Source organism: Pseudorasbora parva, chromosome 25, assembly GCF_024679245.1.
Source record: "Pseudorasbora parva isolate DD20220531a chromosome 25, ASM2467924v1, whole genome shotgun sequence".
NCBI classification, from domain to species: domain Eukaryota; kingdom Metazoa; phylum Chordata; class Actinopteri; order Cypriniformes; family Gobionidae; genus Pseudorasbora; species Pseudorasbora parva.
In genome coordinates this window covers 3,384,159-3,411,239 of record NC_090196.1, presented here as the reverse complement: position 1 = coordinate 3,411,239, position 27,081 = coordinate 3,384,159, and the positions used below count along the sequence as shown (strand labels likewise).

At 40.7% G+C, this 27,081-nt stretch overlaps 1 protein-coding gene across 1 annotated transcript in view; it reads right to left on the bottom strand.

Moving 5' to 3' along the window:
* Positions 1 to 27,081, bottom strand: part of tdrd12 (tudor domain containing 12) — a 73,131-nt gene that overhangs the window by 31,473 nt on the left and 14,577 nt on the right. The window contains exons 4-18 of the mRNA XM_067436914.1: positions 25,374 to 25,510; positions 21,515 to 21,634; positions 21,383 to 21,438; positions 8,609 to 8,694; positions 8,303 to 8,534; positions 3,277 to 3,377; positions 3,107 to 3,180; positions 2,532 to 2,571; positions 2,352 to 2,434; positions 2,181 to 2,261; positions 2,037 to 2,097; positions 1,848 to 1,955; positions 1,509 to 1,694; positions 685 to 838; positions 455 to 582 (exon numbers count right to left, since the gene is read on the bottom strand). Coding sequence (XP_067293015.1) covers positions 455 to 582; positions 685 to 838; positions 1,509 to 1,694; positions 1,848 to 1,955; positions 2,037 to 2,097; positions 2,181 to 2,261; positions 2,352 to 2,434; positions 2,532 to 2,571; positions 3,107 to 3,180; positions 3,277 to 3,377; positions 8,303 to 8,534; positions 8,609 to 8,694; positions 21,383 to 21,438; positions 21,515 to 21,634; positions 25,374 to 25,510 — 1,647 coding nt within the window. The remainder of the gene's footprint in view (positions 1 to 454; positions 583 to 684; positions 839 to 1,508; positions 1,695 to 1,847; positions 1,956 to 2,036; positions 2,098 to 2,180; positions 2,262 to 2,351; positions 2,435 to 2,531; positions 2,572 to 3,106; positions 3,181 to 3,276; positions 3,378 to 8,302; positions 8,535 to 8,608; positions 8,695 to 21,382; positions 21,439 to 21,514; positions 21,635 to 25,373; positions 25,511 to 27,081) is intronic.

Below are 27,081 nucleotides of genomic sequence, written 5' to 3'. Positions count from 1 at the left end.
CCGAGCAGAACATAGTCAGTAGGGATGCACCGAAATCAACATTCTAGGCCGAAACCAGTAAAGAAGAAACCAAAGCCGAAAACCGAAACACAAAAAATTTAGTTTTTTTAATACTTATGGGGATGAAAATAAATATATTCATGAAAACTTTTTGGAGTCAAACTCTTTTGACGAAGCTTGAACAAAATGTAATGCTTCATAAAATCATGATTAAGACTTTTTAATACCTTTCAAAAGTCTTAATTTTCCCAAAATGGATTTATCAACTTTTAATAGTTTTTAAGACCCCGCGGACACCCTGTTAGTGCCGTTATAATGAATTTGAGTTAACGCGTTAATTTTGACAGCCCTAATTTATATCAATGAGGACCTTCTATGCCTTTTTACAAAGTCTCGTTTATGGGCTCTCCTAGAACAATGTCATAAACGGTGCACTCATCTGCTTCCGCTTCACCTGCTCAGGTGCTTGTGAATAAAGGACATCCGCCTCGTCCAGCACCAGGTGACACAGTCTCAGGAACAGGAAGCACTGAGCATCCAGCAGCCTCGTCATGCTAAATGGCGTCGTCACCAGCAGCTGACCTGTGATAGCATCACAAACGCAGACACTACAGCCTCAAAGCTTTTGGTTTGGATCCACATTCCCCACACTCAACATCTCTCGAGCCACAGACAAACACTCACAGTTCCTCTGGATCTTGAACTTCTTGGGCTCGTCTTGGTCCAGGCCCAGCAGCACACTGGTGGGATGGAGACTGTGAGTAGCTCTACTGTCCTCCAGGAGCTCCAGCACCATCTGAACCTTCTCCCAGCCCGGACACAGGATCACCGCTACAGGCTGCAGACCAACACACAAACTGATCAGAGGAATACAGAACTGCGCGGAACGGATCTCCGTTTAAAGGGGTATCTGGACCTTCTCCTTATCCCTACCACTCCAGCCAAAAGAGAAACGAGACACCCTACCCCTTCACGTGAACGCGCAAATGGAAGGGGTTGGGGAAAGTGAAGGGCTAAGGGGTAGAATTGGGATTGGCCCTAAAATTTGTGTTCTTGGCCATTTGTTTTTTTTATTTCACAAAGCTAAGACATTTGAAAAACTTGCCTGGCAATCACTGAGGCCAGGGGCGGAGCTGCACCACAGGCTTCATTGAGCCCAGGGGCGGAGCTGCACCACAGGTTTCACTGAGCCCAGAGATGGAGCTGCACCACAAGGCCCACTGAGTCCAGAGGTGGAGCTGCACCAGAGGTTCCACTGAGCCCAGAGATGGAGCTTCACCATAGCGTCCACTGAGCCCAGAGGTGGAGCTGCACCACAGGGACTACTGAGCCCAGAAGTGGAGCTGCACCACAGGGCCCACTGAGCCCAGAGGTGGAGCTGCACCAGAGGTTCCACTGAGCTCAGAGGTTGAGCTGCACCACAGGGCCCACTGAGCCCAGACATAGAGCTGTACCATAGGGACACCACATTGTTCTTCTCTGAGCTGTAATAAAGCAGTAAATCTCACCCCAGTGCGAGCAGCGAGACTGGAGATGACAGAAACCGTCTGTAACAGCATCAGCAGAGGAGGAATATAGGACAGAGGATTGTCACCGTTGTGTGACACCAGCACCGTGTCAACACCCCGCGCCACCGCGGGCCAACAGTAACTCTCCGCTACATTCGGCCCATTATACTTCCTCCAAAGCAGGAACTAAAACATCAAAACATAACATAATCAGATACAACAGGTAAAAGCATCTTATATTAAAATCATTAACACAGCCGTCCCATATCCTTCTATACAAATGTTTAAAGTCAACTTATGAAAAATAATGCAAGCAGACATTAAGGCACGCCGATTGACCTTTCTGAACGGCTCACTGATGGGTGCGCGTGCCAGGTTTCGGCAGGGCTCGATTCGAAGGGCGGAGTGCACTAAAACTCCAGAGCGACCCGGATCATAGCGCTCAACCTGCGAAACGGCACAGGCCAGATTAAACAACACAATACACATGATCATAATGAAACAGAAAACTAAAGATGAGGCTCTTACTTTGGCATCGAGAGCGTCTTGGTCTGGATTGAGTGGGTCAGGGTTCAGAAACTGCATGAGTCTGGTATACACACACAGGGGAAAATGACTGACAGTGACAATGACTGGCATGTTTGATTGTAAGGTCAGTAATGTTTAGTCGACCTTGAAGAGGCCAGCTGATCATCAAGACTGGGCTCTTGTGAGAGAGCTGCCACTTTCTGCTCTTCTGAGGAGCCAATGCCACTATGAACACACACACACACACACACTTTTAAAATCACCGATGTGGTTTGCAGGGCTATGACCTGACGAGAGAAGTGTGTGTGGTCTTACCCTGACGTTGAACTCACGGCTGGTGTAAAAGCGATGCCGTTTTCTCCGGTCTGATCAAGACTGTGCAGCTTCTCTCCAACACACTGCAAACATTAAAACCACTTGATTCTACAGCCACTTGTTTACTTGCATTTCTGCAAATATAATTATTAGTTATAAAATGCAAAATTGAGTGCTTACTTCAGGAATCGGCTTTGAATGCAATTTAAACGTCATGTATCTGTGAAAGAAACCAATTTGTTTTATTACACTGCACAAAATGCTCTTCTTATTAAGTATATTTTTCTCGTTTCCAGTCCAAATATCTAAACATTCTTAAATCACGATGCATTTACTAGATGAGTAAGACGACATGAGATATTTTTGCTTGTTTTATGAGGAAATATATAAAAATGAAGTGAGTTTTTGCTTAAAACAAGCTAAATTATCAGCCAATGGGGTTTTAAGCAAAAACTCACTTCATTTGATTTTATTTTCAACAAAAGAAGAAAAAAGATCATATTTCGTTTTACTTATCTAGTAAATGCATCTTGATTTGAGAAATGTTAGATATATAGACTAGAAACAAGACATAATTACTAAGTAAGAAGAGCGTTTTTGCAGTGTCCTAAGGTCATATTATCATTTACTAAACAAATTATCTGGCTAGTTAACTAAATGGCTTTGCACAATCAGATCTATTCAGAGGCACGTCAGCTGTCAATCTAAACTCGGCTACATATGAAGAGGAACCAGATTCAGATGCCAAATCTCACCGGGCCTTGCTCACATCGGCCTCATCTGTGATGATGTCAGCGGCCTCGACTCTGATTCGCCAGCCTCGGCCGATCTGAATCAGAGGTCAGAGTTCAACAGGGCTCAGGCATGTTGAGCACAGATGCCACTATAAAGCCGATTGCTCTCGCATGTACAAACAGACACTCACAGTATCGGTTCCAGCATTACGCATGAGTTTAGGCACTCCAGGTTTAACCAGAAACGCCATGTGTTCCTCCTCCAACATCTGCGGCTTCTGCGGCTCGCTTTCTAAAGGACAAGCACAAGTTATACATTCACTAGACATTCACTAACCAGGCTGCCAAATTTACATCAGTATGCAATTACTAGGCAATTCATCAATGTAGTTAAAGGCACAATATGTAGTTTTTCGCCGCTATTCAACGCAAAGGCGTAGCTTGATGAGGCCGAGATTGAGCGCGGACTCATGGGAGATGAATCGGGACAGAGATCATGTTCATGGATGAGATTATTAGCCTTACTTTAGTATGAAGCAGGTGGAGCTGAACGAGACACTGGAGCGACTGCTAATGAGAGGCGAGGTTTATTCTGCAGCCAGTGCTTCCGCTTCTTCCGCTTGTGTGTGTGTGTGTGTGTGTGTGGGAACCAAGCGGCAACCTGCCCAAGTTTCTCTTGAAGCCAATGTCCGAAAATAACAAAAACTACGACTTTATTCAGCATTGGCTTCTCTTCCGCGTTTGTGTTCAATCCTCAAATAAAGATTCAAACGGTTATGAATCAGTGTATTGATTCATGATTCGGATCGCCGAAGTCACGTGATTTCAGCAGTTTGACACGCGATCTGAATCATGAATATAATTATAATTATAATAATTAGTTTCATTTATATAGCGCTTTTCTGGTATGATGTCACTGATAGCACACTAACCGTGTCCTGGTTAAAATCGCTCATTCTTGGAAACATTTGGGAAAATTTAAGAAGTAAACTAAATATATAAACCTGTTCTAGTGGCTTTTGCATATTTTCATTTTAAAAAAATCTTACATATTGTGCCTTTAAACTCTTACCTTTCACCCCCATTTTGGCAAGTGGGGCATTCTGGTATACCCAAAATAAAAAGCTGCTGCTCACAAGTCATTCTGAACAGACACATAACCAACATATATTTAGAAAGCTAACACTTGAGAGCTTACAGCTGATGCGGAGTTGCCGTTACACCTCGGGTGTGCATCATTTTTCAATAATTCAACGGCCCGGAGTCAATTATGCCACTTATCATACGGCTAACACACCAACATTGTTCAGATATTGCATTTCAAGACATTTGTCAGGGTTTTTGTCCTTAAAACACTAGTGTGTGAGCGAGTAACAGAGGCTTGAGCAGACTAATGCAGTTACAGAGAGAGATGAAGCGTGTGAGGCCATGTCCACACTAATACGCTGTGTTCTGGTCTTATGTCCACACCGAGACTGCGTTTTTAGTCACGGAAACTAAGCTTTTTGAAAACTTGGAAAAATGCTAGTGTGGACAGATTACGTTTTAAAACAATCAAAATCTGGATTAATGTAGACGTATCCTGAATGAGCCGAGTCCATGTTCAACAGCATCTCTACTAATTGTGAAACTGTAAGTTTACCTGCTTCAAGAACAGCACCATTATTCAGAGCAGCGCTCTGTGCTAGTGTGTGTCTGTACCGTGTGTTTGAGTGGGAGAGAGAAAGTGCTTACCGTGCATAATAAAGCATAGGACACAACAGGGCTAAAGGCACATTTGACTTGATTCTCTTTTAAACCACTCAAATTCAACACTTTTGATTGTGTACTTGTAAACTTGGCTGACTTCCTTGATTCTGCATAAATTTCAACTAATACTTAATGTTTTTTTTTTATTTAGATTAATGTGGCAAATGAGAAGCAATACAATTAATATTTATATTTTCAGACCAAGGTCTTATTAATGATTTTCAGCTTTGTTCAAGATAAAGCAGCAGTTTAATAATGGATGAATATGTAAAAGTTGGGGACAATAACATTATAATAAACAGCGGATACTTCCATCAGTTGACATGACATGCTTAGATTCAGATGGGAAATATCATACATCAAGTTAGATAATCACCATATTTATGATGAAACCATAATACTTAAATCCCCATATCATATAAAAAATATATATTTATTTGTTACTACTGTACTGTATAAATTATGTAATCTCATTCAATGCTTTCAGAATCTTTACTTTTAAAGTAATTTTGTTTCTGTACTTTTGAAATGATATTTTAATGAGTAAATTTGTTGAAAAATGTATTATTTATAAAAATCAAGCACAAACTTATATAAGTATCAACTTAGACATTATTAAAGCAATTATTTTATCTTAAGTGTTTGTATCAATATTGTGTATTTTGCCATGTGTGTGTGTGTGTGTGTGTGTGAGAGAGAGAGAGAGAAAAAGGCCCCCATCACCACCTCATACGTTTATAAGACTTTTTAGACCACATTTATGATATATTTTCACACAATGTTATATACAAACATATAAACCCGATTCCAAAAAAGTTGAGAAACTGTACAAATTGTGAATAAAAAGGAATGCAATAATTTACAAATCTCATAAACATATTCAATTCAAAACAGAATATAGATAACACATCAAATGTTGAAAGTGAGACATTTTGAAATGTCATGCCAAATATTGGCTCATTTCAGATTTCATGAGAGCAACACATTCCAAAAAAGTTGGGACAGGTAGCTATAAGAGGCCGGCCAGTTAGAAGTTAAATGTTCATATAAGGAACAGCTGGAGGACCAATTTGCAACTTAAGGTCAATTGGCAACATGATTGGGTATAAAAAGACTCTTAGAGTGGCAGTGTATCTCAGAAGCCGAGATGGGCAGATGATTACCAATTCCCCCAATGCTGCGGTGAAAAATAATGGAGCAATATCAGAAAGGAGTTTCTCAGAGAAAAATCGCAAAGAAGACAAGGACAACCCAAGCTGTTCTCAGCGCTCAGTCCAGAAGCTGCATCTCTGATGGTGTGGGGTTGAATGAGTGTGTGTGGCATGGGCAGCTTACACATCTGGAAAGGCGCCATCATTGCTGAAAGGTGTATACAAGTTCTAGAGCAACATATGCTCCTATCCAGACGTCGTCTCTTTCCGGGCGTCTCTTTGCATTTTCCAACATGACAATGCCAGACCACACACTGCATCAATTACAGCATCATGGCTGCGCAGAAGAAGGATCCGGCACTGAAATGGCCAGCCTGCAGTCCAGATCTTTCACCATTAGAAAACATTTGGCGCATCATAAAGAGGAAGATGCGATAAAGAAGACCTAAGACAGTTGAGCAGCTAGAAGCCTGTGTTAGACAAGAATGGGCCAACATTCCTGTTCCTCAACTTGAGCAGCTCGTCTCCTCAGTGCCCAGACGTTTGCAGACTGATATAAAAAGAAGAGGGGATGACACACAGGGGTAAACATGGCCTTGTCCCAACTTTTTTGAGACGTGTTAATGCCATGAAATTTAAAATCAACTTATTTTTCCCTTACAATGATACATTTTCTCAGTTTAAACATTTGATATGTCATCTGTGATGTATTCTGAATAAAACATTGAAATTTGAAACCTCCACATCATTGCATTCTGTTTTTATTCACAATTTTTACAATGTCCCAACTTTTTTTGATTCGGGTTTGTATTTTTTCTGCAATCATACACTATGGGAGCAGTGAAAGCTCTTAAGGTGTGCCTTCAGCCCTGTTGTGCCCCAGTTATATGGCAAAAAACATGGAAATAAATTGTTGTTTTTATCCTATTGTTTACTATATTCCTTTGCTTGTTCAGTGCCGCTGTGTTTTGGCTCTTTTGCTGTTGTCGGCTGTAAGGACTGGACTCATTTGGCGGAGTGATATGGAGCTGTAATGCGGTCAAAACCCGCTGGAACTACTTTAGCCGTGCGTTTCCCTGGAAACAATACGTTGGTCAACCAATCAGATTCAAGCATTGAACAGCCCCGTGGTATAAATATATATAACAAACACTTTTATTCAGCAAGGACGCATTAAATTGATCAATAGTGAGTTAAGACTCACTTTATATTTCAAATTGAAGCTATTCTTTCTGTTAACTTTTATTCAAAGGATCCAGAAAGAAAAAAAAATGAAAACCTGAAGCAACTGTTATCAACATTGATGATGATAAGGATCATATAACACTGAAGACGGGAGTAATGATGCTTTGATCACAGGAATAAATTACACTTTACTAAATATTCACACAGATTAAAGGGATAGTTCACCCAAAAATGAGCCTGTGATGTTTATCTGCTGACCCCCAGTGCATCAGAGATGTGTCTTTGTTTCAGTTGAACACAAATGAAGATTTTTAACTCAACCGTTGCAGTCTGCCAGTCATAATGCATGTGAATGTGTAACAATTATATGAGAGTAAAAAAAACCATGCTTAGACAACATGCAGAAAAACCTGCTGGTCGTGACGACACATTGATATCTTAAGACACGAACTGATCGGTTTCTGAGAGAAACACAACAGTATTTATGTTGTGTGTTTTTTTTACCTTATATCAGACGAATCTCATCTAGTGTACCCATCCGTCATTACTTCCGTCTGGTAAGGTCAAAACTGGCGTGATCATAGATATATGAATGTGCAGATTGGTCGAATGAGGAATCTATATAGATTCCTCATTCGACCAATCTGCACATACACTAATGAGGAATCTATATATATATACCACCAGACAGAAGTAATAGCAGATGGGAAAACTTGATGGGACTCGTCAGGATATGAGGTAAAAAAAAATGTACACAAATACTGCTGTTTCCGTCAGAAACCGATCAGTTCGTGTCTTAAGATGTCAATGTGTCGTCACGAGCAGCAGGTTTTTTTGCATGTTGTCCAAGCATGTTTTCTCTTACTCTCATAGAATTGTTACCCATTCACATCATTATATGACCTACACACAGCAACGGTTGAGTTAAAAATCTTCATTTGTGTTCTCCTGAAGAAACAAACACACCTACATGTTGGATGCACTGGGGGTCAGCAGCTAAACATCACAGGCTCATTTTTGGGTGAATTATCCCTTTAGCACTGGAGGAGTATCTCACTGTTTTACTGTAGTTATGATCAAGTGAATGCAGCCTTGGTGAGCACAAGAGACTCATTCAATCCCCAAATTTGACCTGTGTGTGTGTGTGGGTCATCACTGAGCTCTTTTCTGTGGGGAATATCGGCCGGCGGCGCTTTGACCGGGCAGCAGCCCTTCATCTCTAAGAGCTTCTGCGGGCAGGAGTAGATGTCCCAGGCCAGGCTGACCGGAGCGCGGTCTCCATTCCGGCTCCCTTCCGGCACACTGGACCGCTCGCTCGTGAAACAGGCAAACTTCTTGGCCACGAGCTCATGGTTCACACAGATCTGTAAAACCACAGCGGATTGGCACAGTCTCCCTCATGTGTCCGACTCGGTGTTCTGAGGATGTCATACTTTACCTTTGTGTCATTGATAGTCAAGTAGAGCTCAACGGCAGAGCATCCGGCATGCGTTTCACACAGAACGGCTTCCACCAGAGTCGACACTGGAAACACACAAGAGCGTCTCAAACCACACAACACCACAGCCGGACAGTAACGGAGCACACTTACTTACAGTACAGTTCTTAAAGGGTTAGTTCACCCAAAAATGAAATGTATGTCATTAACTCCTCCCCCTAATAGCTCCTCTACTGTCTGTAGTCTTTAGTCTAAATAGCTCCTCTACTGACGGTAGTCTTTAGTCTAAATAGCTCCTCTACTGTCTTTAGTCTAAATAGCTCCTCTACTGACTGTAGTCTTTAGTCTAAATAGCTCCTCTACTGACTGTAGTCTTTAGTCTAAATAGCTCCTCTACTGACTGTAGTCTTTAGTCTAAATAGCTCCTCTACTGACTGTAGTCTTTAGTCTAAATAGCTCCTCTACCGACTGTAGTCTTTAGTCTAAATAGCTCCTCTACTGACTGTAGTCTTTAGTCTAAATAGCTCCTCTACTGACTGTAGTCTTTAGTCTAAATAGCTCCTCTACTGACTGTAGTCTTTAGTCTAAATAGCTCCTCTACTGACTGTAGTCTTTAGTCTAAATAGCTCCTCTAATGGCTGTAGTCTTTAGTCTAAATAGCTCCTCTACTGACGGTAGTCTTTAGTCTAAATAGCTCCTCTACTGTCTGTAGTCTTTAGTCTAAATAGCTCCTCTACTGGCTGTAGTCTTTAGTCTAAATAGCTCCTCTACTGGCTGTAGTCTTTAGTCTAAATAGCTCCTCTACTGTCTTTAGTCTAAATAGCTCCTCTACTGTCTTTAGTCTAAATAGCTCCTCTACTGTCTTTAGTCTAAATAGCTCCTCTACTGGCTGTAGTCTTTAGTCTAAATAGCTCCTCTACCGGCTGTAGTCTTTGGTCTAAATAGCTCCTCTACTGGCTGTAGTCTTTAGTCTAAATAGCTCCTCTACTGACTGTAGTCTTTAGTCTAAATAGCTCCTCTACTGACTGTAGTCTTTAGTCTAAATAGCTCCTCTACTGACTGTAGTCTTTAGTCTAAATAGCTCCTCTACTGGCTGTAGTCTAAATAGCTCCTCTGCTGGCTGTAGTCTTTAGTCTAAATAGCTCCTCTACTGACTGTAGTCTTTAGTCTAAATAGCTCCTCTACTGACTGTAGTCTTTAGTCTAAATAGCTCCTCTACTGGCTGTAGTCTTTAGTCTAAATAGCTCCTCTACTGGCTAAATAGCTCCTCTACTGTCTTTAGTCTAAATAGCTCCTCTACTGACTGTAGTCTTTAGTCTAAATAGCTCCTCTACTGTCTTTAGTCTAAATAGCTCCTCTACTGACTGTAGTCTTTAGTCTAAATACCTCCTCTACTGACTGTAGTCTTTAGTCTAAATAGCTCCTCTACTGACTGTAGTCTTTAGTCTAAATAGCTGCTCTACTGACTGTAGTCTTTAGTCTAAATAGCTCCTCTACTGACTGTAGTCTTTAGTCTAAATAGCTCCTCTACTGACTGTAGTCTTTAGTCTAAATAGCTCCTCTACTGACTGTAGTCTTTAGTCTAAATAGCTCCTCTACTGACTGTAGTCTTTAGTCTAAATAGCTCCTCTACTGACTGTAGTCTTTAGTCTAAATACCTCCTCTACTGACTGTAGTCTTTAGTCTAAATAGCTCCTCTACTGTCTTTAGTCTAAATAGCTCCTCTACTGACTGTAGTCTTTAGTCTAAATACCTCCTCTACTGACTGTAGTCTTTAGTCTAAATAGCTCCTCTACTGACTGTAGTCTTTAGTCTAAATAGCTGCTCTACTGACTGTAGTCTTTAGTCTAAATAGCTCCTCTACTGACTGTAGTCTTTAGTCTAAATAGCTCCTCTACTGACTGTAGTCTTTAGTCTAAATAGCTCCTCTACTGACTGTAGTCTTTAGTCTAAATAGCTCCTCTACTGACTGTAGTCTTTAGTCTAAATAGCTCCTCTACTGACTGTAGTCTTTAGTCTAAATACCTCCTCTACTGACTGTAGTCTTTAGTCTAAATAGCTCCTCTACTGACTGTAGTCTTTAGTCTAAATAGCTCCTCTACTGACTGTAGTCTTTAGTCTAAATAGCTCCTCTACTGACTGTAGTCTTTAGTCTAAATAGCTCCTCTACTGACTGTAGTCTTTAGTCTAAATAGCTCCTCTACTGACTGTAGTCTTTAGTCTAAATAGCTCCTCTACTGGCTGTAGTCTTTAGTCTAAATAGCTCCTCTACTGGCTGTAGTCTTTAGTCTAAATAGCTCCTCTACTGACTGTAGTCTTTAGTCTAAATAGCTCCTCTACTGGCTGTAGTCTTTAGTCTAAATAGCTCCTCTACTGTCTTTAGTCTAAATAGCTCCTCTACTGGCTGTAGTCTTTAGTCTAAATAGCTCCTCTACCGGCTGTAGTCTTTAGTCTAAATACCTCCTCTACTGACTGTAGTCTTTAGTCTAAATAGCTCCTCTACTGACTGTAGTCTAAATAGCTCCTCTACTGACTGTAGTCTTTAGTCTAAATAGCTCCTCTACTGACTGTAGTCTAAATAGCTCCTCTACTGACTGTAGTCTTTAGTCTAAATAGCTCCTCTACTGGCTGTAGTCTTTAGTCTAAATAGCTCCTCTACTGACTGTAGTCTTTAGTCTAAATAGCTCCTCTACTGGCTGTAGTCTTTAGTCTAAATAGCTCCTCTACTGGCTGTAGTCTTTAGTCTAAATAGCTCCTCTACTGGCTGTAGTCTTTAGTCTAAATACCTCCTCCACTGACTGTAGTCTTTAGTCTAAATAGCTCCTCTACTGACTGTAGTCTTCAGTCTAAATAGCTCCTCTACTGACTGTAGTCTTTAGTCTAAATAGCTCCTCTACTGGCTGTAGTCTTTAGTCTAAATAGCTCCTCTACTGACTGTAGTCTTTAGTCTAAATAGCTCCTCTACTGGCTGTAGTCTTTAGTCTAAATAGCTCCTCTACCGGCTGTAGTCTTTAGTCTAAATAGCTCCTCTACTGGCTGTAGTCTTTAGTCTAAATAGCTCCTCTACTGACTGTAGTCTTTAGTCTAAATAGCTCCTCTACTGACTGTAGTCTTTAGTCTAAATAGCTCCTCTACTGGCTGTAGTCTTTAGTCTAAATAGCTCCTCTACTGGCTGTAGTCTTTAGTCTAAATAGCTCCTCTACTGACTGTAGTCTTTAGTCTAAATAGCTCCTCTACTGGCTGTAGTCTTTAGTCTAAATAGCTCCTCTACTGTCTTTAGTCTAAATAGCTCCTCTACTGGCTGTAGTCTTTAGTCTAAATAGCTCCTCTACCGGCTGTAGTCTTTAGTCTAAATAGCTCCTCTACTGTCTTTAGTCTAAATAGCTCCTCTACTGGCTGTAGTCTTTAGTCTAAATAGCTCCTCTACTGTCTTTAGTCTAAATAGCTCCTCTACTGGCTGTAGTCTTTAGTCTAATAGCTCCTGTACTGTCTGGTAGTCTTTAGTCTAAATAGCTCCTCTACTGGCTGTAGTCTTTAGTCTAAATAGCTCTCTACTGGCTGTAGTCTTTAGTCTAAATAGCTCCTCTACTGACTGTAGTCTGTAGTCTAAAAAGCTCCTCTACTGACGGTAGTCTTTAGTCTAAATAGCTCCTCTACTGGCTGTAGTCTTTAGTCTAAATAGCTCCTCTACTGTCTTTAGTCTAAATAGCTCCTCTACTGGCTGTAGTCTTTAGTCTAAATAGCTCTCTACTGGCTGTAGTCTTTAGTCTAAATAGCTCCTCTACTGGCTGTAGTCTTTAGTCCTAAATAGCTCCTCTACTGGCTGTAGTCTTTAGTCTAAATACCTCCTCTACTGACTGTAGTCTTTAGTCTAAATAGCTCCTCTACTGGCTGTAGTCTTTAGTCTAAATAGCTCCTCTACTGGCTGTAGTCTTTAGTCTAAATAGCTCCTCTACTGACTGTAGTCTTTAGTCTAAATAGCTCCTCTACTGGCTGTAGTCTTTAGTCTAAATAGCTCCTCTACCGGCTGTAGTCTTTAGTCTAAATAGCTCCTCTACTGGCTGTAGTCTTTAGTCTAAATAGCTCCTCTACTGGCTGTAGTCTTTAGTCTAAATAGCTCCTCTACCGGCTGTAGTCTTTAGTCTAAATAGCTCCTCTACCGGCTGTAGTCTTTAGTCTAAATAGCTCCTCTTACTGACTGTAGTCTTTAGTCTAAATACCCTCCTCTACTGACTGTAGTCTTTAGTCTAAATAGCTCCTCTACTGTCTTTAGTCTAAATAGCTCCTCTACTGACTGTAGTCTTTAGTCTAAATACCTCCTCTACTGACTGTAGTCTTTAGTCTAAATAGCTCCTCTACTGACTGTAGTCTTTAGTCTAAATAGCTGCTCTACTGACTGTAGTCTTTAGTCTAAATAGCTCCTCTACTGACTGTAGTCTTTAGTCTAAATAGCTCCTCTACTGACTGTAGTCTTTAGTCTAAATAGCTCCTCTACTGACTGTAGTCTTTAGTCTAAATAGCTCCTCTACTGACTGTAGTCTTTAGTCTAAATAGCTCCTCTACTGACTGTAGTCTTTAGTCTAAATACCTCCTCTACTGACTGTAGTCTTTAGTCTAAATAGCTCCTCTACTGACTGTAGTCTTTAGTCTAAATAGCTCCTCTACTGACTGTAGTCTTTAGTCTAAATAGCTCCTCTACTGACTGTAGTCTTTAGTCTAAATAGCTCCTCTACTGGACTGTAGTCTTTAGTCTAAATAGCTCCTCTACTGACTGTAGTCTTTAGTCTAATAGCTCCTCTACTGGCTGTAGTCTTAAGTCTAAATAGCTCCTCTACTGGCTGTAGTCTTTAGTCTAAATAGCTCCTCTACTGACTGTAGTCTTTAGTCTAAATAGCTCCTCTACTGGCTGTAGTCTTTAGTCTAAATAGCTCCTCTACTGTCTTTAGTCTAAATAGCTCCTCTACTGGCTGTAGTCTTTAGTCTAAATAGCTCATCTACCGGCTGTAGTCTTTAGTCTAAATAGCTCCTCTACTGTCTTTAGTCTAAATAGCTCCTCTACTGGCTGTAGTCTTTAGTCTAAATAGCTCCTCTACTGTCTTTAGTCTAAATAGCTCCTCTACTGGCTGTAGTCTTTAGTCTAAATAGCTCCTGTACTGTCTGTAGTCTTTAGTCTAAATGGCTCCTCTACTGGCTGTAGTCTTTAGTCTAAATAGCTCCTCTACTGGCTGTAGTCTTTAGTCTAAATAGCTCCTCTACTGACTGTAGTCTGTAGTCTAAAAAGCTCCTCTACTGACGGTAGTCTTTAGTCTAAATAGCTCCTCTACTGGCTGTAGTCTTTAGTCTAAATAGCTCCTCTACTGTCTTTAGTCTAAATAGCTCCTCTACTGGCTGTAGTCTTTAGTCTAAATAGCTCCTCTACTGGCTGTAGTCTTTAGTCTAAATAGCTCCTCTACTGGCTGTAGTCTTTAGTCTAAATAGCTCCTCTACTGGCTGTAGTCTTTAGTCTAAATAGCTCCTCTACTGACTGTAGTCTTTAGTCTAAATAGCTCCTCTACTGGCTGTAGTCTTTAGTCTAAATAGCTCCTCTACTGGCTGTAGTCTTTAGTCTAAATAGCTCCTCTACTGACTGTAGTCTTTAGTCTAAATAGCTCCTCTACTGGCTGTAGTCTTTAGTCTAAATAGCTCCTCTACCGGCTGTAGTCTTTAGTCTAAATAGCTCCTCTACTGGCTGTAGTCTTTAGTCTAAATAGCTCCTCTACTGGCTGTAGTCTTTAGTCTAAATAGCTCCTCTACCGGCTGTAGTCTTTAGTCTAAATAGCTCCTCTACCGGCTGTAGTCTTTAGTCTAAATAGCTCCTCTACTGGCTGTAGTCTTTAGTCTAAATAGCTCCTCTACTGGCTGTAGTCTTTAGTCTAAATAGCTCCTCTACTGGCTGTAGTCTTTAGTCTAAATAGCTCCTCTACTGGCTGTAGTCTTTAGTCTAAATAGCTCCTCTACCGGCTGTAGTCTTTAGTCTAAATAGCTCCTCTACGGCTGTAGTCTTTAGTCTAAATAGCTCCTCTACTGGCTGTAGTCTTTAGTCTAAATAGCTCCTCTACCTGGCTGTAGTCTTTAGTCTAAATAGCTCCTCTACTGGCTGTAGTCTTTAGTCTAAATACCTCCTCTACTGACTGTAGTCTTTAGTCTAAATAGCTCCTCTACCGGCTGTAGTCTTTAGTCTAAATAGCTCCTCTACTGACTGTAGTCTTTAGTCTAGCTCCTCTACTGACTGTAGTCTTTAGTCTAAATAGCACCTCTACTGACTGTAGTCTTTAGTCTAAATAGCTCCTCTACTGACTGTAGTCTTTAGTCTAAATACCTCCTCTACTGACTGTAGTCTTTAGTCTAAATAGCTCCTCTACCGACTGTAGTCTTTAGTCTAAATAGCTCCTCTACCGGCTGTAGTCTTTAGTCTAAATACCTCCTCTACTGACTGTAGTCTTTAGTCTAAATAGCTCCTCTACCGGCTGTAGTCTTTAGTCTAAATAGCTCCTCTACTGGCTGTAGTCTTTAGTCTAAATAGCTCCTCTACTGGCTGTAGTCTTTAGTCTAAATACCTCCTCTACTGACTGTAGTCTTTAGTCTAAATACCTCCTCTACTGACTGTAGTCTTTAGTCTAAATAGCTCCTCTACTGACTGTAGTCTTTAGTCTAAATAGCTCCTCTACTGACTGTAGTCTTTAGTCTAAATAGCTCCTCTACTGACTGTAGTCTTTAGTCTAAATAGCTCCTCTACTGACTGTAGTCTTTAGTCTAAATAGCTCCTCTACTGGCTGTAGTCTTTAGTCTAAATAGCTCCTCTACTGGCTGTAGTCTTTAGTCTAAATAGCTCCTCTACTGACTGTAGTCTTTAGTCTAAATAGCTCCTCTACTGACTGTAGTCTTTAGTCTAAATAGCTCCTCTACTGACTGTAGTCTTTAGTCTAAATAGCTCCTCTACTGACTGTAGTCTTTAGTCTAAATAGCTCCTCTACTGACTGTAGTCTTTAGTCTAAATACCTCCTCTACTGACTGTAGTCTTTAGTCTAAATAGCTCCTCTACTGACTGTAGTCTTTAGTCTAAATACCTCCTCTACTGACTGTAGTCTTTAGTCTAAATAGCTCCTCTACTGACTGTAGTCTTTAGTCTAAATAGCTCCTCTACTGACTGTAGTCTTTAGTCTAAATAGCTCCTCTACTGACTGTAGTCTTTAGTCTAAATAGCTCCTCTACTGACTGTAGTCTTTAGTCTAAATAGCTCCTCTACTGGCTGTAGTCTTTGGTCTAAATAGCTCCTCCACTGACTGTAGTCTTTAGTCTAAATAGCTCCTCTACTGACTGTAGTCTTTAGTCTAAATAGCTCCTCTACTGACTGTAGTCTTTAGTCTAAATAGCTCCTCTACTGACTGTAGTCTTTAGTCTAAATAGCTCCTCTACTGACTGTAGTCTTTAGTCTAAATAGCTCCTCTACTGACTGTAGTCTTTAGTCTAAATAGCTCCTCTACTGACTGTAGTCTTTAGTCTAAATAGCTCCTCTACTGACTGTAGTCTTTAGTCTAAATAGCTCCTCTACTGACTGTAGTCTTTGGTCTAAATAGCTCCTCTACTGGCTGTAGTCTTTGGTCTAAATAGCTCCTCCACTGACTGTAGTCTTTAGTCTAAATAGCTCCTCTGCTGACTGTAGTCTTTAGTCTAAATAGCTCCTCTACTGTCTTTAGTCTAAATAGCTCCTCTACTGGCTGTAGTCTTTAGTCTAAATAGCTCATCTACCGGCTGTAGTCTTTAGTCTAAATAGCTCCTCTACTGTCTTTAGTCTAAATAGCTCCTCTACTGGCTGTAGTCTTTAGTCTAAATAGCTCCTCTACTGTCTTTAGTCTAAATAGCTCCTCTACTGGCTGTAGTCTTTAGTCTAAATAGCTCCTGTACTGTCTGTAGTCTTTAGTCTAAATAGCTCCTCTACTGGCTGTAGTCTTTAGTCTAAATAGCTCCTCTACTGGCTGTAGTCTTTAGTCTAAATAGCTCCTCTACTGACTGTAGTCTGTAGTCTAAAAAGCTCCTCTACTGACGGTAGTCTTTAGTCTAAATAGCTCCTCTACTGGCTGTAGTCTTTAGTCTAAATAGCTCCTCTACTGTCTTTAGTCTAAATAGCTCCTCTACTGGCTGTAGTCTTTAGTCTAAATAGCTCCTCTACTGGCTGTAGTCTTTAGTCTAAATAGCTCCTCTACTGGCTGTAGTCTTTAGTCTAAATAGCTCCTCTACTGGCTGTAGTCTTTAGTCTAAATAGCTCCTCTACTGACTGTAGTCTTTAGTCTAAATAGCTCCTCTACTGGCTGTAGTCTTTAGTCTAAATAGCTCCTCTACTGGCTGTAGTCTTTAGTCTAAATAGCTCCTCTACTGACTGTAGTCTTTAGTCTAAATAGCTCCTCTACTGGCTGTAGTCTTTAGTCTAAATAGCTCCTCTACCGGCTGTAGTCTTTAGTCTAAATAGCTCCTCTACTGGCTGTAGTCTTTAGTCTAAATAGCTCCTCTACTGGCTGTAGTCTTTAGTCTAAATAGCTCCTCTACCGGCTGTAGTCTTTAGTCTAAATAGCTCCTCTACCGGCTGTAGTCTTTAGTCTAAATAGCTCCTCTACTGGCTGTAGTCTTTAGTCTAAATAGCTCCTCTACTGGCTGTAGTCTTTAGTCTAAATAGCTCCTCTACTGGCTGTAGTCTTTAGTCTAAATAGCTCCTCTACTGGCTGTAGTCTTTAGTCTAAATAGCTCCTCTACCGGCTGTAGTCTTTAGTCTAAATAGCTCCTCTACCGGCTGTAGTCTTTAGTCTAAATAGCTCCTCTACTGGCTGTAGTCTTTAGTCTAAATAGCTCCTCTACTGGCTGTAGTCTTTAGTCTAAATAGCTCCTCTACTGGCTGTAGTCTTTAGTCTAAATACCTCCTCTACTGACTGTAGTCTTTAGTCTAAATAGCTCCTCTACCGGCTGTAGTCTTTAGTCTAAATAGCTCCTCTACTGACTGTAGTCTTTAGTCTAGCTCCTCTACTGACTGTAGTCTTTAGTCTAAATAGCACCTCTACTGACTGTAGTCTTTAGTCTAAATAGCTCCTCTACTGACTGTAGTCTTTAGTCTAAATACCTCCTCTACTGACTGTAGTCTTTAGTCTAAATAGCTCCTCTACTGACTGTAGTCTTTAGTCTAAATAGCTCCTCTACTGGCTGTAGTCTTTAGTCTAAATACCTCCTCTACTGACTGTAGTCTTTAGTCTAAATAGCTCCTCTACTGGCTGTAGTCTTTAGTCTAAATAGCTCCTCTACTGGCTGTAGTCTTTAGTCTAAATAGCTCCTCTACTGGCTGTAGTCTTTAGTCTAAATAGCTCCTCTACTGACTGTAGTCTTTAGTCTAAATAGCTCCTCTACTGACTGTAGTCTTTAGTCTAAATAGCTCCTCTACTGACTGTAGTCTTTAGTCTAAATAGCTCCTCTACTGACTGTAGTCTTTATCTAAATAGCTCCTCTACTGACTGTAGTCTTTAGTCTAAATAGCTCCTCTACTGACTGTAGTCTAAATAGCTCCTCTACTGACTGTAGTCTTTAGTCTAAATAGCTCCTCTACTGGCTGTAGTCTTTAGTCTAAATAGCTCCTCTACTGGCTGTAGTCTTTAGTCTAAATAGCTCCTCTACTGGCTGTAGTCTTTAGTCTAAATAGCTCCTCTACTGGCTGTAGTCTTTAGTCTAAATAGCTCCTCTACTGACTGTAGTCTTTAGTCTAAATAGCTCCTCTACTGACTGTAGTCTTCAGTCTAAATAGCTCCTCTACTGACTGTAGTCTTTAGTCTAAATAGCTCCTCTACTGGCTGTAGTCTTTAGTCTAAATAGCTCCTCTACTGACTGTAGTCTTTAGTCTAAATAGCTCCTCTACTGGCTGTAGTCTTTAGTCTAAATAGCTCCTCTACTGACTGTAGTCTTTAGTCTAAATAGCTCCTCTACTGACTGTAGTCTTTAGTCTAAATAGCTCCTCTACTGACTGTAGTCTTTAGTCTAAATAGCTCCTCTACTGGCTGTAGTCTTTAGTCTAAATACCTCCTCTACTGACTGTAGTCTTTAGTCTAAATAGCTCCTCTACTGACTGTAGTCTTTAGTCTAAATAGCTCCTCTACTGACTGTAGTCTTTAGTCTAATAGCTCCTCTACTGACTGTAGTCTTTAGTCTAAATAGCTCCTCTACTGACTGTAGTCTTTAGTCTAAATAGCTCCTCTACTGACTGTAGTCTTTAGTCTAAATAGCTCCTCTACTGACTGTAGTCTTTAGTCTAAATAGCTCCTCTACTGACTGTAGTCTTTAGTCTAAATAGCTCCTCTACTGACTGTAGTCTTTAGTCTAAATAGCTCCTCTACTGGACTGTAGTCTTTAGTCTAAATAGCTCCTCTACTGACTGTAGTCTTTAGTCTAAATAGCTCCTCTACTGACTGTAGTCTTTAGTCTAAATAGCTCCTCTACTGGACTGTAGTCTTTAGTCTAAATAGCTCCTCTACTGACTGTAGTCTTTAGTCTAAATAGCTCCTCTACTGACTGTAGTCTTTAGTCTAAATAGCTCCTCTACTGACTGTAGTCTTTAGTCTAAATAGCTCCTCTACTGACTGTAGTCTTTAGTCTAAATAGCTCCTCTACTGACTGTAGTCTTTAGTCTAAATAGCTCCTCTACTGACTGTAGTCTTTAGTCTAAATAGCTCCTCTACTGACTGTAGTCTTTAGTCTAAATAGCTCCTCTACTGACTGTAGTCTTTAGTCTAAATAGCTCCTATACTGACTGTAGTCTTTAGTCTAAATAGCTCCTCTGCTGACTGTAGTCTTTAGTCTAAATAGCTCCTCTACTGACTGTAGTCTTTAGTCTAAATAGCTCCTCTACTGACTGTAGTCTTTAGTCTAAATAGCTCCTCTACTGACTGTAGTCTTTAGTCTAAATAGCTCCTCTACTGACTGTAGTCTTTAGTCTAAATACCTCCTCTACTGACTGTAGTCTTTAGTCTAAATACCTCCTCTACTGACTGTAGTCTTTAGTCTAAATAGCTCCTCTACTGACTGTAGTCTTTAGTCTAAATAGCTCCTCTACTGACTGTAGTCTTTAGTCTAAATAGCTCCTCTACTGACTGTAGTCTTTAGTCTAAATAGCTCCTCTACTGACTGTAGTCTTTAGTCTAAATAGCTCCTCTACTGGCTGTAGTCTTTAGTCTAAATAGCTCCTCTACTGAGCTGTAGTCTTTAGTCTAAATAGCTCCTCTACTGACTGTAGTCTTTAGTCTAAATAGCTCCTCTACTGACTGTAGTCTTTAGTCTAAATAGCTCCTCTACTGACTGTAGTCTTTAGTCTAAATAGCTCCTCTACTGACTGTAGTCTTTAGTCTAAATAGCTCCTCTACTGACTGTAGTCTTTAGTCTAAATAGCTCCTCTACTGACTGTAGTCTTTAGTCTAAATAGCTCCTCTACTGACTGTAGTCTTTAGTCTAAATACTCCTCTACTGACTGTAGTCTTTAGTCTAAATAGCTCCTCTACTGACTGTAGTCTTTAGTCTAAATAGCTCCTCTACTGACTGTAGTCTTTAGTCTAAATAGCTCCTCTACTGACTGTAGTCTTTAGTCTAAATAGCTCCTCTACTGGCTGTAGTCTTTGTCTAAATAGCTCCTCACTGACTGTAGTCTTTAGTCTAAATAGCTCCTCTACTGACTGTAGTCTTTAGTCTAAATAGCTCCTCTACTGACTGTAGTCTTTAGTCTAAATAGCTCCTCTACTGACTGTAGTCTTTAGTCTAAATAGCTCCTCTACTGACTGTAGTCTTTAGTCTAAATAGCTACTCTACTGGCTGTAGTCTTTGGTCTAAATAGCTCCTCCACTGACTGTAGTCTTTAGTCTAAATAGCTCCTCTACTGACTGTAGTCTTTAGTCTAAATAGCTCCTCTACTGACTGTAGTCTTTAGTCTAAATAGCTCCTCTACTGACTGTAGTCTTTAGTCTAAATAGCTCCTCTACTGACTGTAGTCTTTAGTCTAAATAGCTCCTCTACTGACTGTAGTCTTTAGTCTAAATAGCTCCTCTACTGACTGTAGTCTTTAGTCTAAATAGCTCCTCTACTGACTGTAGTCTTTGTCTAAATAGCTCCTCTACTGGCTGTAGTCTTTGGTCTAAATAGCTCCTCTACTGGCTGTAGTCTTTAGTCTAAATAGCTCCTCTACTGACTGTAGTCTTTAGTCTAAATAGCTCCTCTACTGACTGTAGTCTTTGGTCTAAATAGCTCCTCTACTGGCTGTAGTCTTTGGTCTAAATAGCTCCTCCACTGACTGTAGTCTTTAGTCTAAATAGCTCCTCTGCTGACTGTAGTCTTTAGTCTAATAGCTCCTCTACTGACTGTAGACTTTAGCCTCTGGCCAAAATTTCTCCAATCACACTAATTGACGATATTTGCATCATCGAAGTAATTTTTCCAGGAATAAAATGTAAAAAATCTCGTCTCAGGGGGATATAAGGTGGGGAGGCACGATCATTCGAATATACTAAAGGGTTTTACTGATAGAAAGCCATATGCTAATCGCTGAAGTAATCCTTTAAGTAGACATCTGACTGTAGTACTTTTACTTGTACTTGAGTAAAATTAAGCAAGGGGTATCTGTGTACTTTTACTCAAGTAATGAAGTTGTGTACCCCGTTCCGCCTCGGCACAACACACACAGCAGACAGGAGGAAGTGCTGATGAAAACATCTCTCTTACCTTGTAATAGATTGTGCAAGTATTTTGTGGCAGAACTGTCCCACATGGAGGATGGGCTGAGATCAGATAGAAACAGAGCATCAGAAGGCATGCGAGGGCAAGGCATAGCTTTGCTCAGGAGAGCGGACTCACATGAGCTCGGCCGTGTCTCCAGAGAGAGGCACCTGTAGGGTCATGGGGCGAATCCCAGCCAGTTTAAAGCGTCTCAGTCTGAAGGGAAGCTGCAGGAACTTCTCCAGAGGAGTCCTTATGCTGAGAGCACATTCAGGGATATTAGGGAGAAAACAGGTGACAAGTTCTGGATCAACATCACATCCTCACACAGAAAGCGAGAGAGCAACCAGGTCACTGACATGAGCTGAAAGACTGGATGTAAATGAAACTATTGATGGTATGCATTGATCTAACTCTCCCGTCGGACTGAGTGTCAGAAGAGCAGCTGAGTGGCTGGAGTTAATGGGGAAAACGCAGGTTAAACAAACGTTATCAGTTTAAACTAAAGCTTGGATTTGACATGCAGTCAGGATTCATGTTCCCTCACATCTATATGGGCCTGATTTTGACACTGGGGAAATGCATAAAGCAACTATGCATGTGAGCGATTCATAAAAACACATTATAGGTGGGTCTAAATCTTGATCACTTATATCAATGTTATATATATATATATCAGGGCTGTCAAAATAGCGCGTTAATTTCAATGAATTTATCAGAGAAAAAATAGCGCATTAAAAAATATAGCGCAGATTAATCCATTCCGTATTGCAAGTAACGTTAAACTGCCTGGGACAAACGCTGTCAAGATGAGATGTTTTCGGGCTATGTCTGTGTCATTATGCCAACATTAACTTCATGTCTCGTTACGAAATAAAAAGTTTAACACCTCAGAAAAATGAACTTTCCTCTCTTGTCAACATTATAGCCTGGTGTTTATCGTATACAACTTATATTACCATTACGCCATATATATTACTGTCTATGCTTATATTACGGTCTATCGTTTGATCAGTTCATGGAAAGGTTTATAAGGTTTAAACCGATTACATTTTCGGTTTGGGCATTTTTATTCTGATTGAGATGTTTATATGATGCTTTTTTATTCGGATTGCACTTTTAAAAAGATTACAAAGCTCCATAAACGCACCTACTGAAACGCAAACTTAGCAAATCTGTATGTGACCGACTGAGCAATTCCCTTAATAAATGGATCGCAATGTCCTGCAGACCTGCAGAAAAGTTTCCTTGAATGTACAGTCAAAAAAATGTAAATGCATTGATACATGCCCATAACCACTGATTCATAACCGTTTGAATCTTTATTTGAGGATTGAACACAAACCCGGAAGAGAAGCCAATGCTGAATAAAGTCGTAGTTTTTGTTATTTTTGGACCCAAATGTATTTTGGATGCTTCAAGAGACTCTAATTAACCCACTGATGTCTCATATGGACTACTGTGATGATGTTTTTATTCCCTTTATGGACATGGACAGTATAGTGTGCATACACTTGCATACGCTCTCAGACTAAATATAAAATATCTTAAACTGTGTGTGAAGATGAGCGGAGGTCTTACGGGTGTGGAGCGACATTAGGGAGAGGAGTTAATGACAGACGTTTCAGATTTGGGTGAACTAACCCTTTAATGTCACTAATGCTGATAATTCATTGATTCGTTTGAATTTAAATATTTAAAATACTTTCACAGCAAAAATTCTGTATGCAATTAATTTAGATTAGTTAATCACAGAGTATGTAATTAATTAGATTACATTTTTTAATCAATTGACAGCCCTAATATATGTATATCGTCATGTCGACCAGCCCTAAAACTTTTGTTTATTTAAAAACATCCAATTATGCAGAAATATACAATGATAAATATTTAATTGATCGAGTTGTCAATACAATATACACCGATCAGGCATAACATTATGACCTAATATTGTGTTAGTCCCCCGTTTGCTGCTAAAACAGCCCTGACCCGTCGAGGTATGGACTCCTCTTGACCCCTGAAGGTGTGCTGTGGTATCTGGCACCAAGATGTTAGCAGCAGATCCTTTAAGTCCTGTTAGCTGTGAGGTGGGGCCTCCATGGATCGGACTTGTTTGTTCAGCTCATCCCACAGATGCTCGATTGGATTAAGATCTGGGGAATTTGGAGGCCGAGTCAACGCCTCAAACTGGTTAATTGAGCTCCTCAAACCATTCCTGAAGCATTTGTGCTTTGTGTCAGGGTCAGGGGTCAGCATGGGCACCTGACTGGTCAGCGGCTATGCTGCCCCATACGCCTCAAACTGAGCTGCTCTGTGTATTCTGACAGCTTTCTATCAGAACCAGCATTAACTTCTGGAGCAGTTTGAGCTCCAGTAGCTCGTCTGTTTGATCGGACCCCACGGGCCAGCCTTCGCTCCCCACGGTCATCAATGAGCCTTGGCCGCCCATGACCCTGTGGCCGGTTACCCACTGTTCCTCTTGGAGCACTTTTGATAGATACTGACCACTGCAGACCGGGAACAGCCCACAAGAGCTGCAGTTTTGGAGATGCTCTGACCCAGTCGTCTAGCCGTCACAATCTGGCCCTCGTCAAGCTCGCTCAAATCCTTACGCTTGCCCATTTCTCCTGCTTCTAACACATCAACAAAATGTTCACTTGCTGCCTAATATATCCCACCCCCTAACAGGAGCCGTGATGAAGAGATCATCAGTGTTACTCACTTCAATGTTATGCCTGATTGGTATATGGTAAGATTTTACATATCATATGCTCTTTTCTGTAGCTTTCGGAAGTCTGTACCTCTGCTTTCTTGTCAAATCTGTCAAATTTGTACAGTCAATCTCAAAGCTCTTTTCTATGTTAGATGCGTTGTGTGTGTTTTATGTGGCATTCATGCTACTCCTGTTTTTCTGCCACTGAACCGCAGTCACGCCGGCCGGGACGTCACATACATTCCCTCCATGCGGTATTTAATGAAAAACTCAATCTCAAAATGAATCAAGCATCTCAGATTTTCCTTTACTTCACTAAACAGGCTGTGCTAAGCATTCAACAAGGACTTTGAAGGATTCAGCATTAGCAAACCAGGGTAAGCAAGTTTTTAGTGTTTGATTCATTACGTACACATGCACTGAGATTGGCTTATGTACCAGTATTTTAATACCAACTGGATCTCAGCAGATATGATCATGTGTTCAAAGAGAGGCAATAAACAGAATATCGTGGCGATACTAGTAAACTCTTTATACTTATAATTATGTTATGTTCTTAGTCTTTCCTTCCTGTGATGGGGAAAGCTACTAGAGTTTGTATTGAGTAAAATGCCAAATACATTACTGTGACTATAACCAAAATACCAAAAATAACCAGGTCCACTTCAGATATTCTACTAACCATAGTAACTTTACATGTCAACGAGCAGTCATTACACTGCAACAAAATGCTCTTCTTACTTAGTATTTTTTTCTTGTTTCCAGTCTAAATATCTAAATATTCTTAATTCAAGATTCATTTACTAGATAAGTAAAAGGACATAAGATAATTTTTCTTGTTTTCTGGGGAAAAATATCCAAATGAAGTTACTTTTTGCGTAAAACAAGCAAAATGATCTTCCAATGGGGTGAGAAAAATAATCTTGCTGATTATTGTGGACATTATACTGCACAATAGTAATATATTCCTGTCACAAGCTAATCCAAACTTATATTTTGACGGGTTGCTGTGAAGATCTGGAGTTTCTGTGTGTTTAGGATATCATATTTTTTGTCAAATGAAATAGTGAAATGCTTATAAAGTCTCTCAGAGCGGCTCTGGAGATGAAGTTCATATCATCATTGTAACATTTTTTTTTAATTTTGAACGGAAAAAACGAAACTCTTTTCCGGACAAGTTTTTTTTTTTACTCGGACAAGTGAATGACCGATTAACTTGTCCAAAGGACAAGCACACGAACATGCTTAATGTCGAGCCCTGAGCCGGTATAAAGCGCTTCATACTCATCCGCTCTGACGATGATGTGATCTCCGTAGTCTACCAGCAAACACCAGGCCTGAGAGTCCAGCGTCCCCTCGATGATCGACTCCACCACGGCTCGACACCAACTCTTCAGAGCCAGACTGAACACCACACACACCTGAGCACAGAGAGAGAGAGAGAGAGAGAGAGAGAGAGAGAGAGAGAGAGAGAGAGAGAGAGAGAGAGAGAGAGAGAGTAATCTAATTCATCCAAACAGTGCTAATGTAAGGCCAGGCTCATACACCAGAGAGCATAGAGACTCTCAGCGTGTTTTAGTGCTTTGTTTGTTCATTCCAGTGTTTGCTTTGCTTTAAAACACGAGCTGTCGTCGTATTCTGCGATTGTTTCTGAAGAGCGCAGTTGTGGTGTCGTACAGTAATCGCGTGAGAATCTGTTGATGAAGAGAACGTGTGCGCGCAATCTCACGCAGCATTCATTCAGTGCATTCGCGTTGTTTCCACACACACTCAGGAAGGATAATGTTTGATTTGTCATGTGTGAATGTTAGTGATGACGGGTTCGTGAACGAATCGTTCGTTTGAACTGGTTCTTTTTAGTGAATCAGTTCACCAAATCGGTCTGAACCGTTCCAAACAGTACGCATCTCATAAGCACTAATCTAATTTCTCATGTTTTTCCCTTTTTTGAAGTGTCTGACTCTCACTCTGACTCGAAATAAACCAACATCCCAAAGTTATTCAGTTAACAGCACACTGACAACCTACTGTTAAGAGAGAACTGATGATGATAATCAGAGAGATATACTGAGCATGTGTGCAGCGGAGGGAGCGACGTTGTTGTGTTTAGTTTTTTGCAGTCAAAGCGGTTGATTTAGGAGTTTTTTGCCGTCTCTGTGTGGTTTTGCTCGGTATCGCAAGCTAGAGAGGTCTCCATTTAAATGTCCATTTTACATCTCCTTCTTCTTTCGGCTGTTCCCTTCAGGGGTCGCCACAGCAAATCATCTGCCTCCATCTATTTCTATCCTCTGTATCCTCTTCTCTCAGACAGACTACCTTCATGTCCATATCATACATCCATAAACCTCCTCTTTGGTCTTCCTCTTGACCTCCTGTCTGGCAGCTCTAACCTCAGTATCCTTTCACCGATGTATTCACTCTCCCTCCTCTGAACATGTCCAAACCATCTCAACCTGGCCTCTCTAACTTTGTCTCCAAAACATCTCACATGTGCTGTCCCTCTGATGTACTCATTCCTGATCCTATCCATCCTCGTCACTCCTAAAGTGAACCTCAACATCTTCAGCTCTGCTACCTCGAGCTCTTCCTCCTGTCTTTTCCTCAAACCATAAGACATCGCTGGTCTCACTACGGTCCTGTACACCTTTCCTTTCATTCTTGCTGGTACAAGACAATCACACAACAGACCTGACACTTTTCTCCACGCATTCCAACCTGCCTGCACACGCTTCTTCACCTCTTTTGCACACTCCCCATTGCCCTGGACTGTTGACCCTAAGTACTTAAAATCCTGCATCTTCTTTACCTCTTCTCCCTGTAACCTCATTGTTCCACTTGGTTCCCTCTCATTCACACACATGTACAGTCCCTGACAAAAGTCTTGTCGCTTATCTATTTTCTAGAAATACCTGATATTAACCTGACTTTTAATTAATTCATTGGTGTTAGAAATAGCTCATTTGAAAAGCTAAAACCCTCCCAAATGATGTTT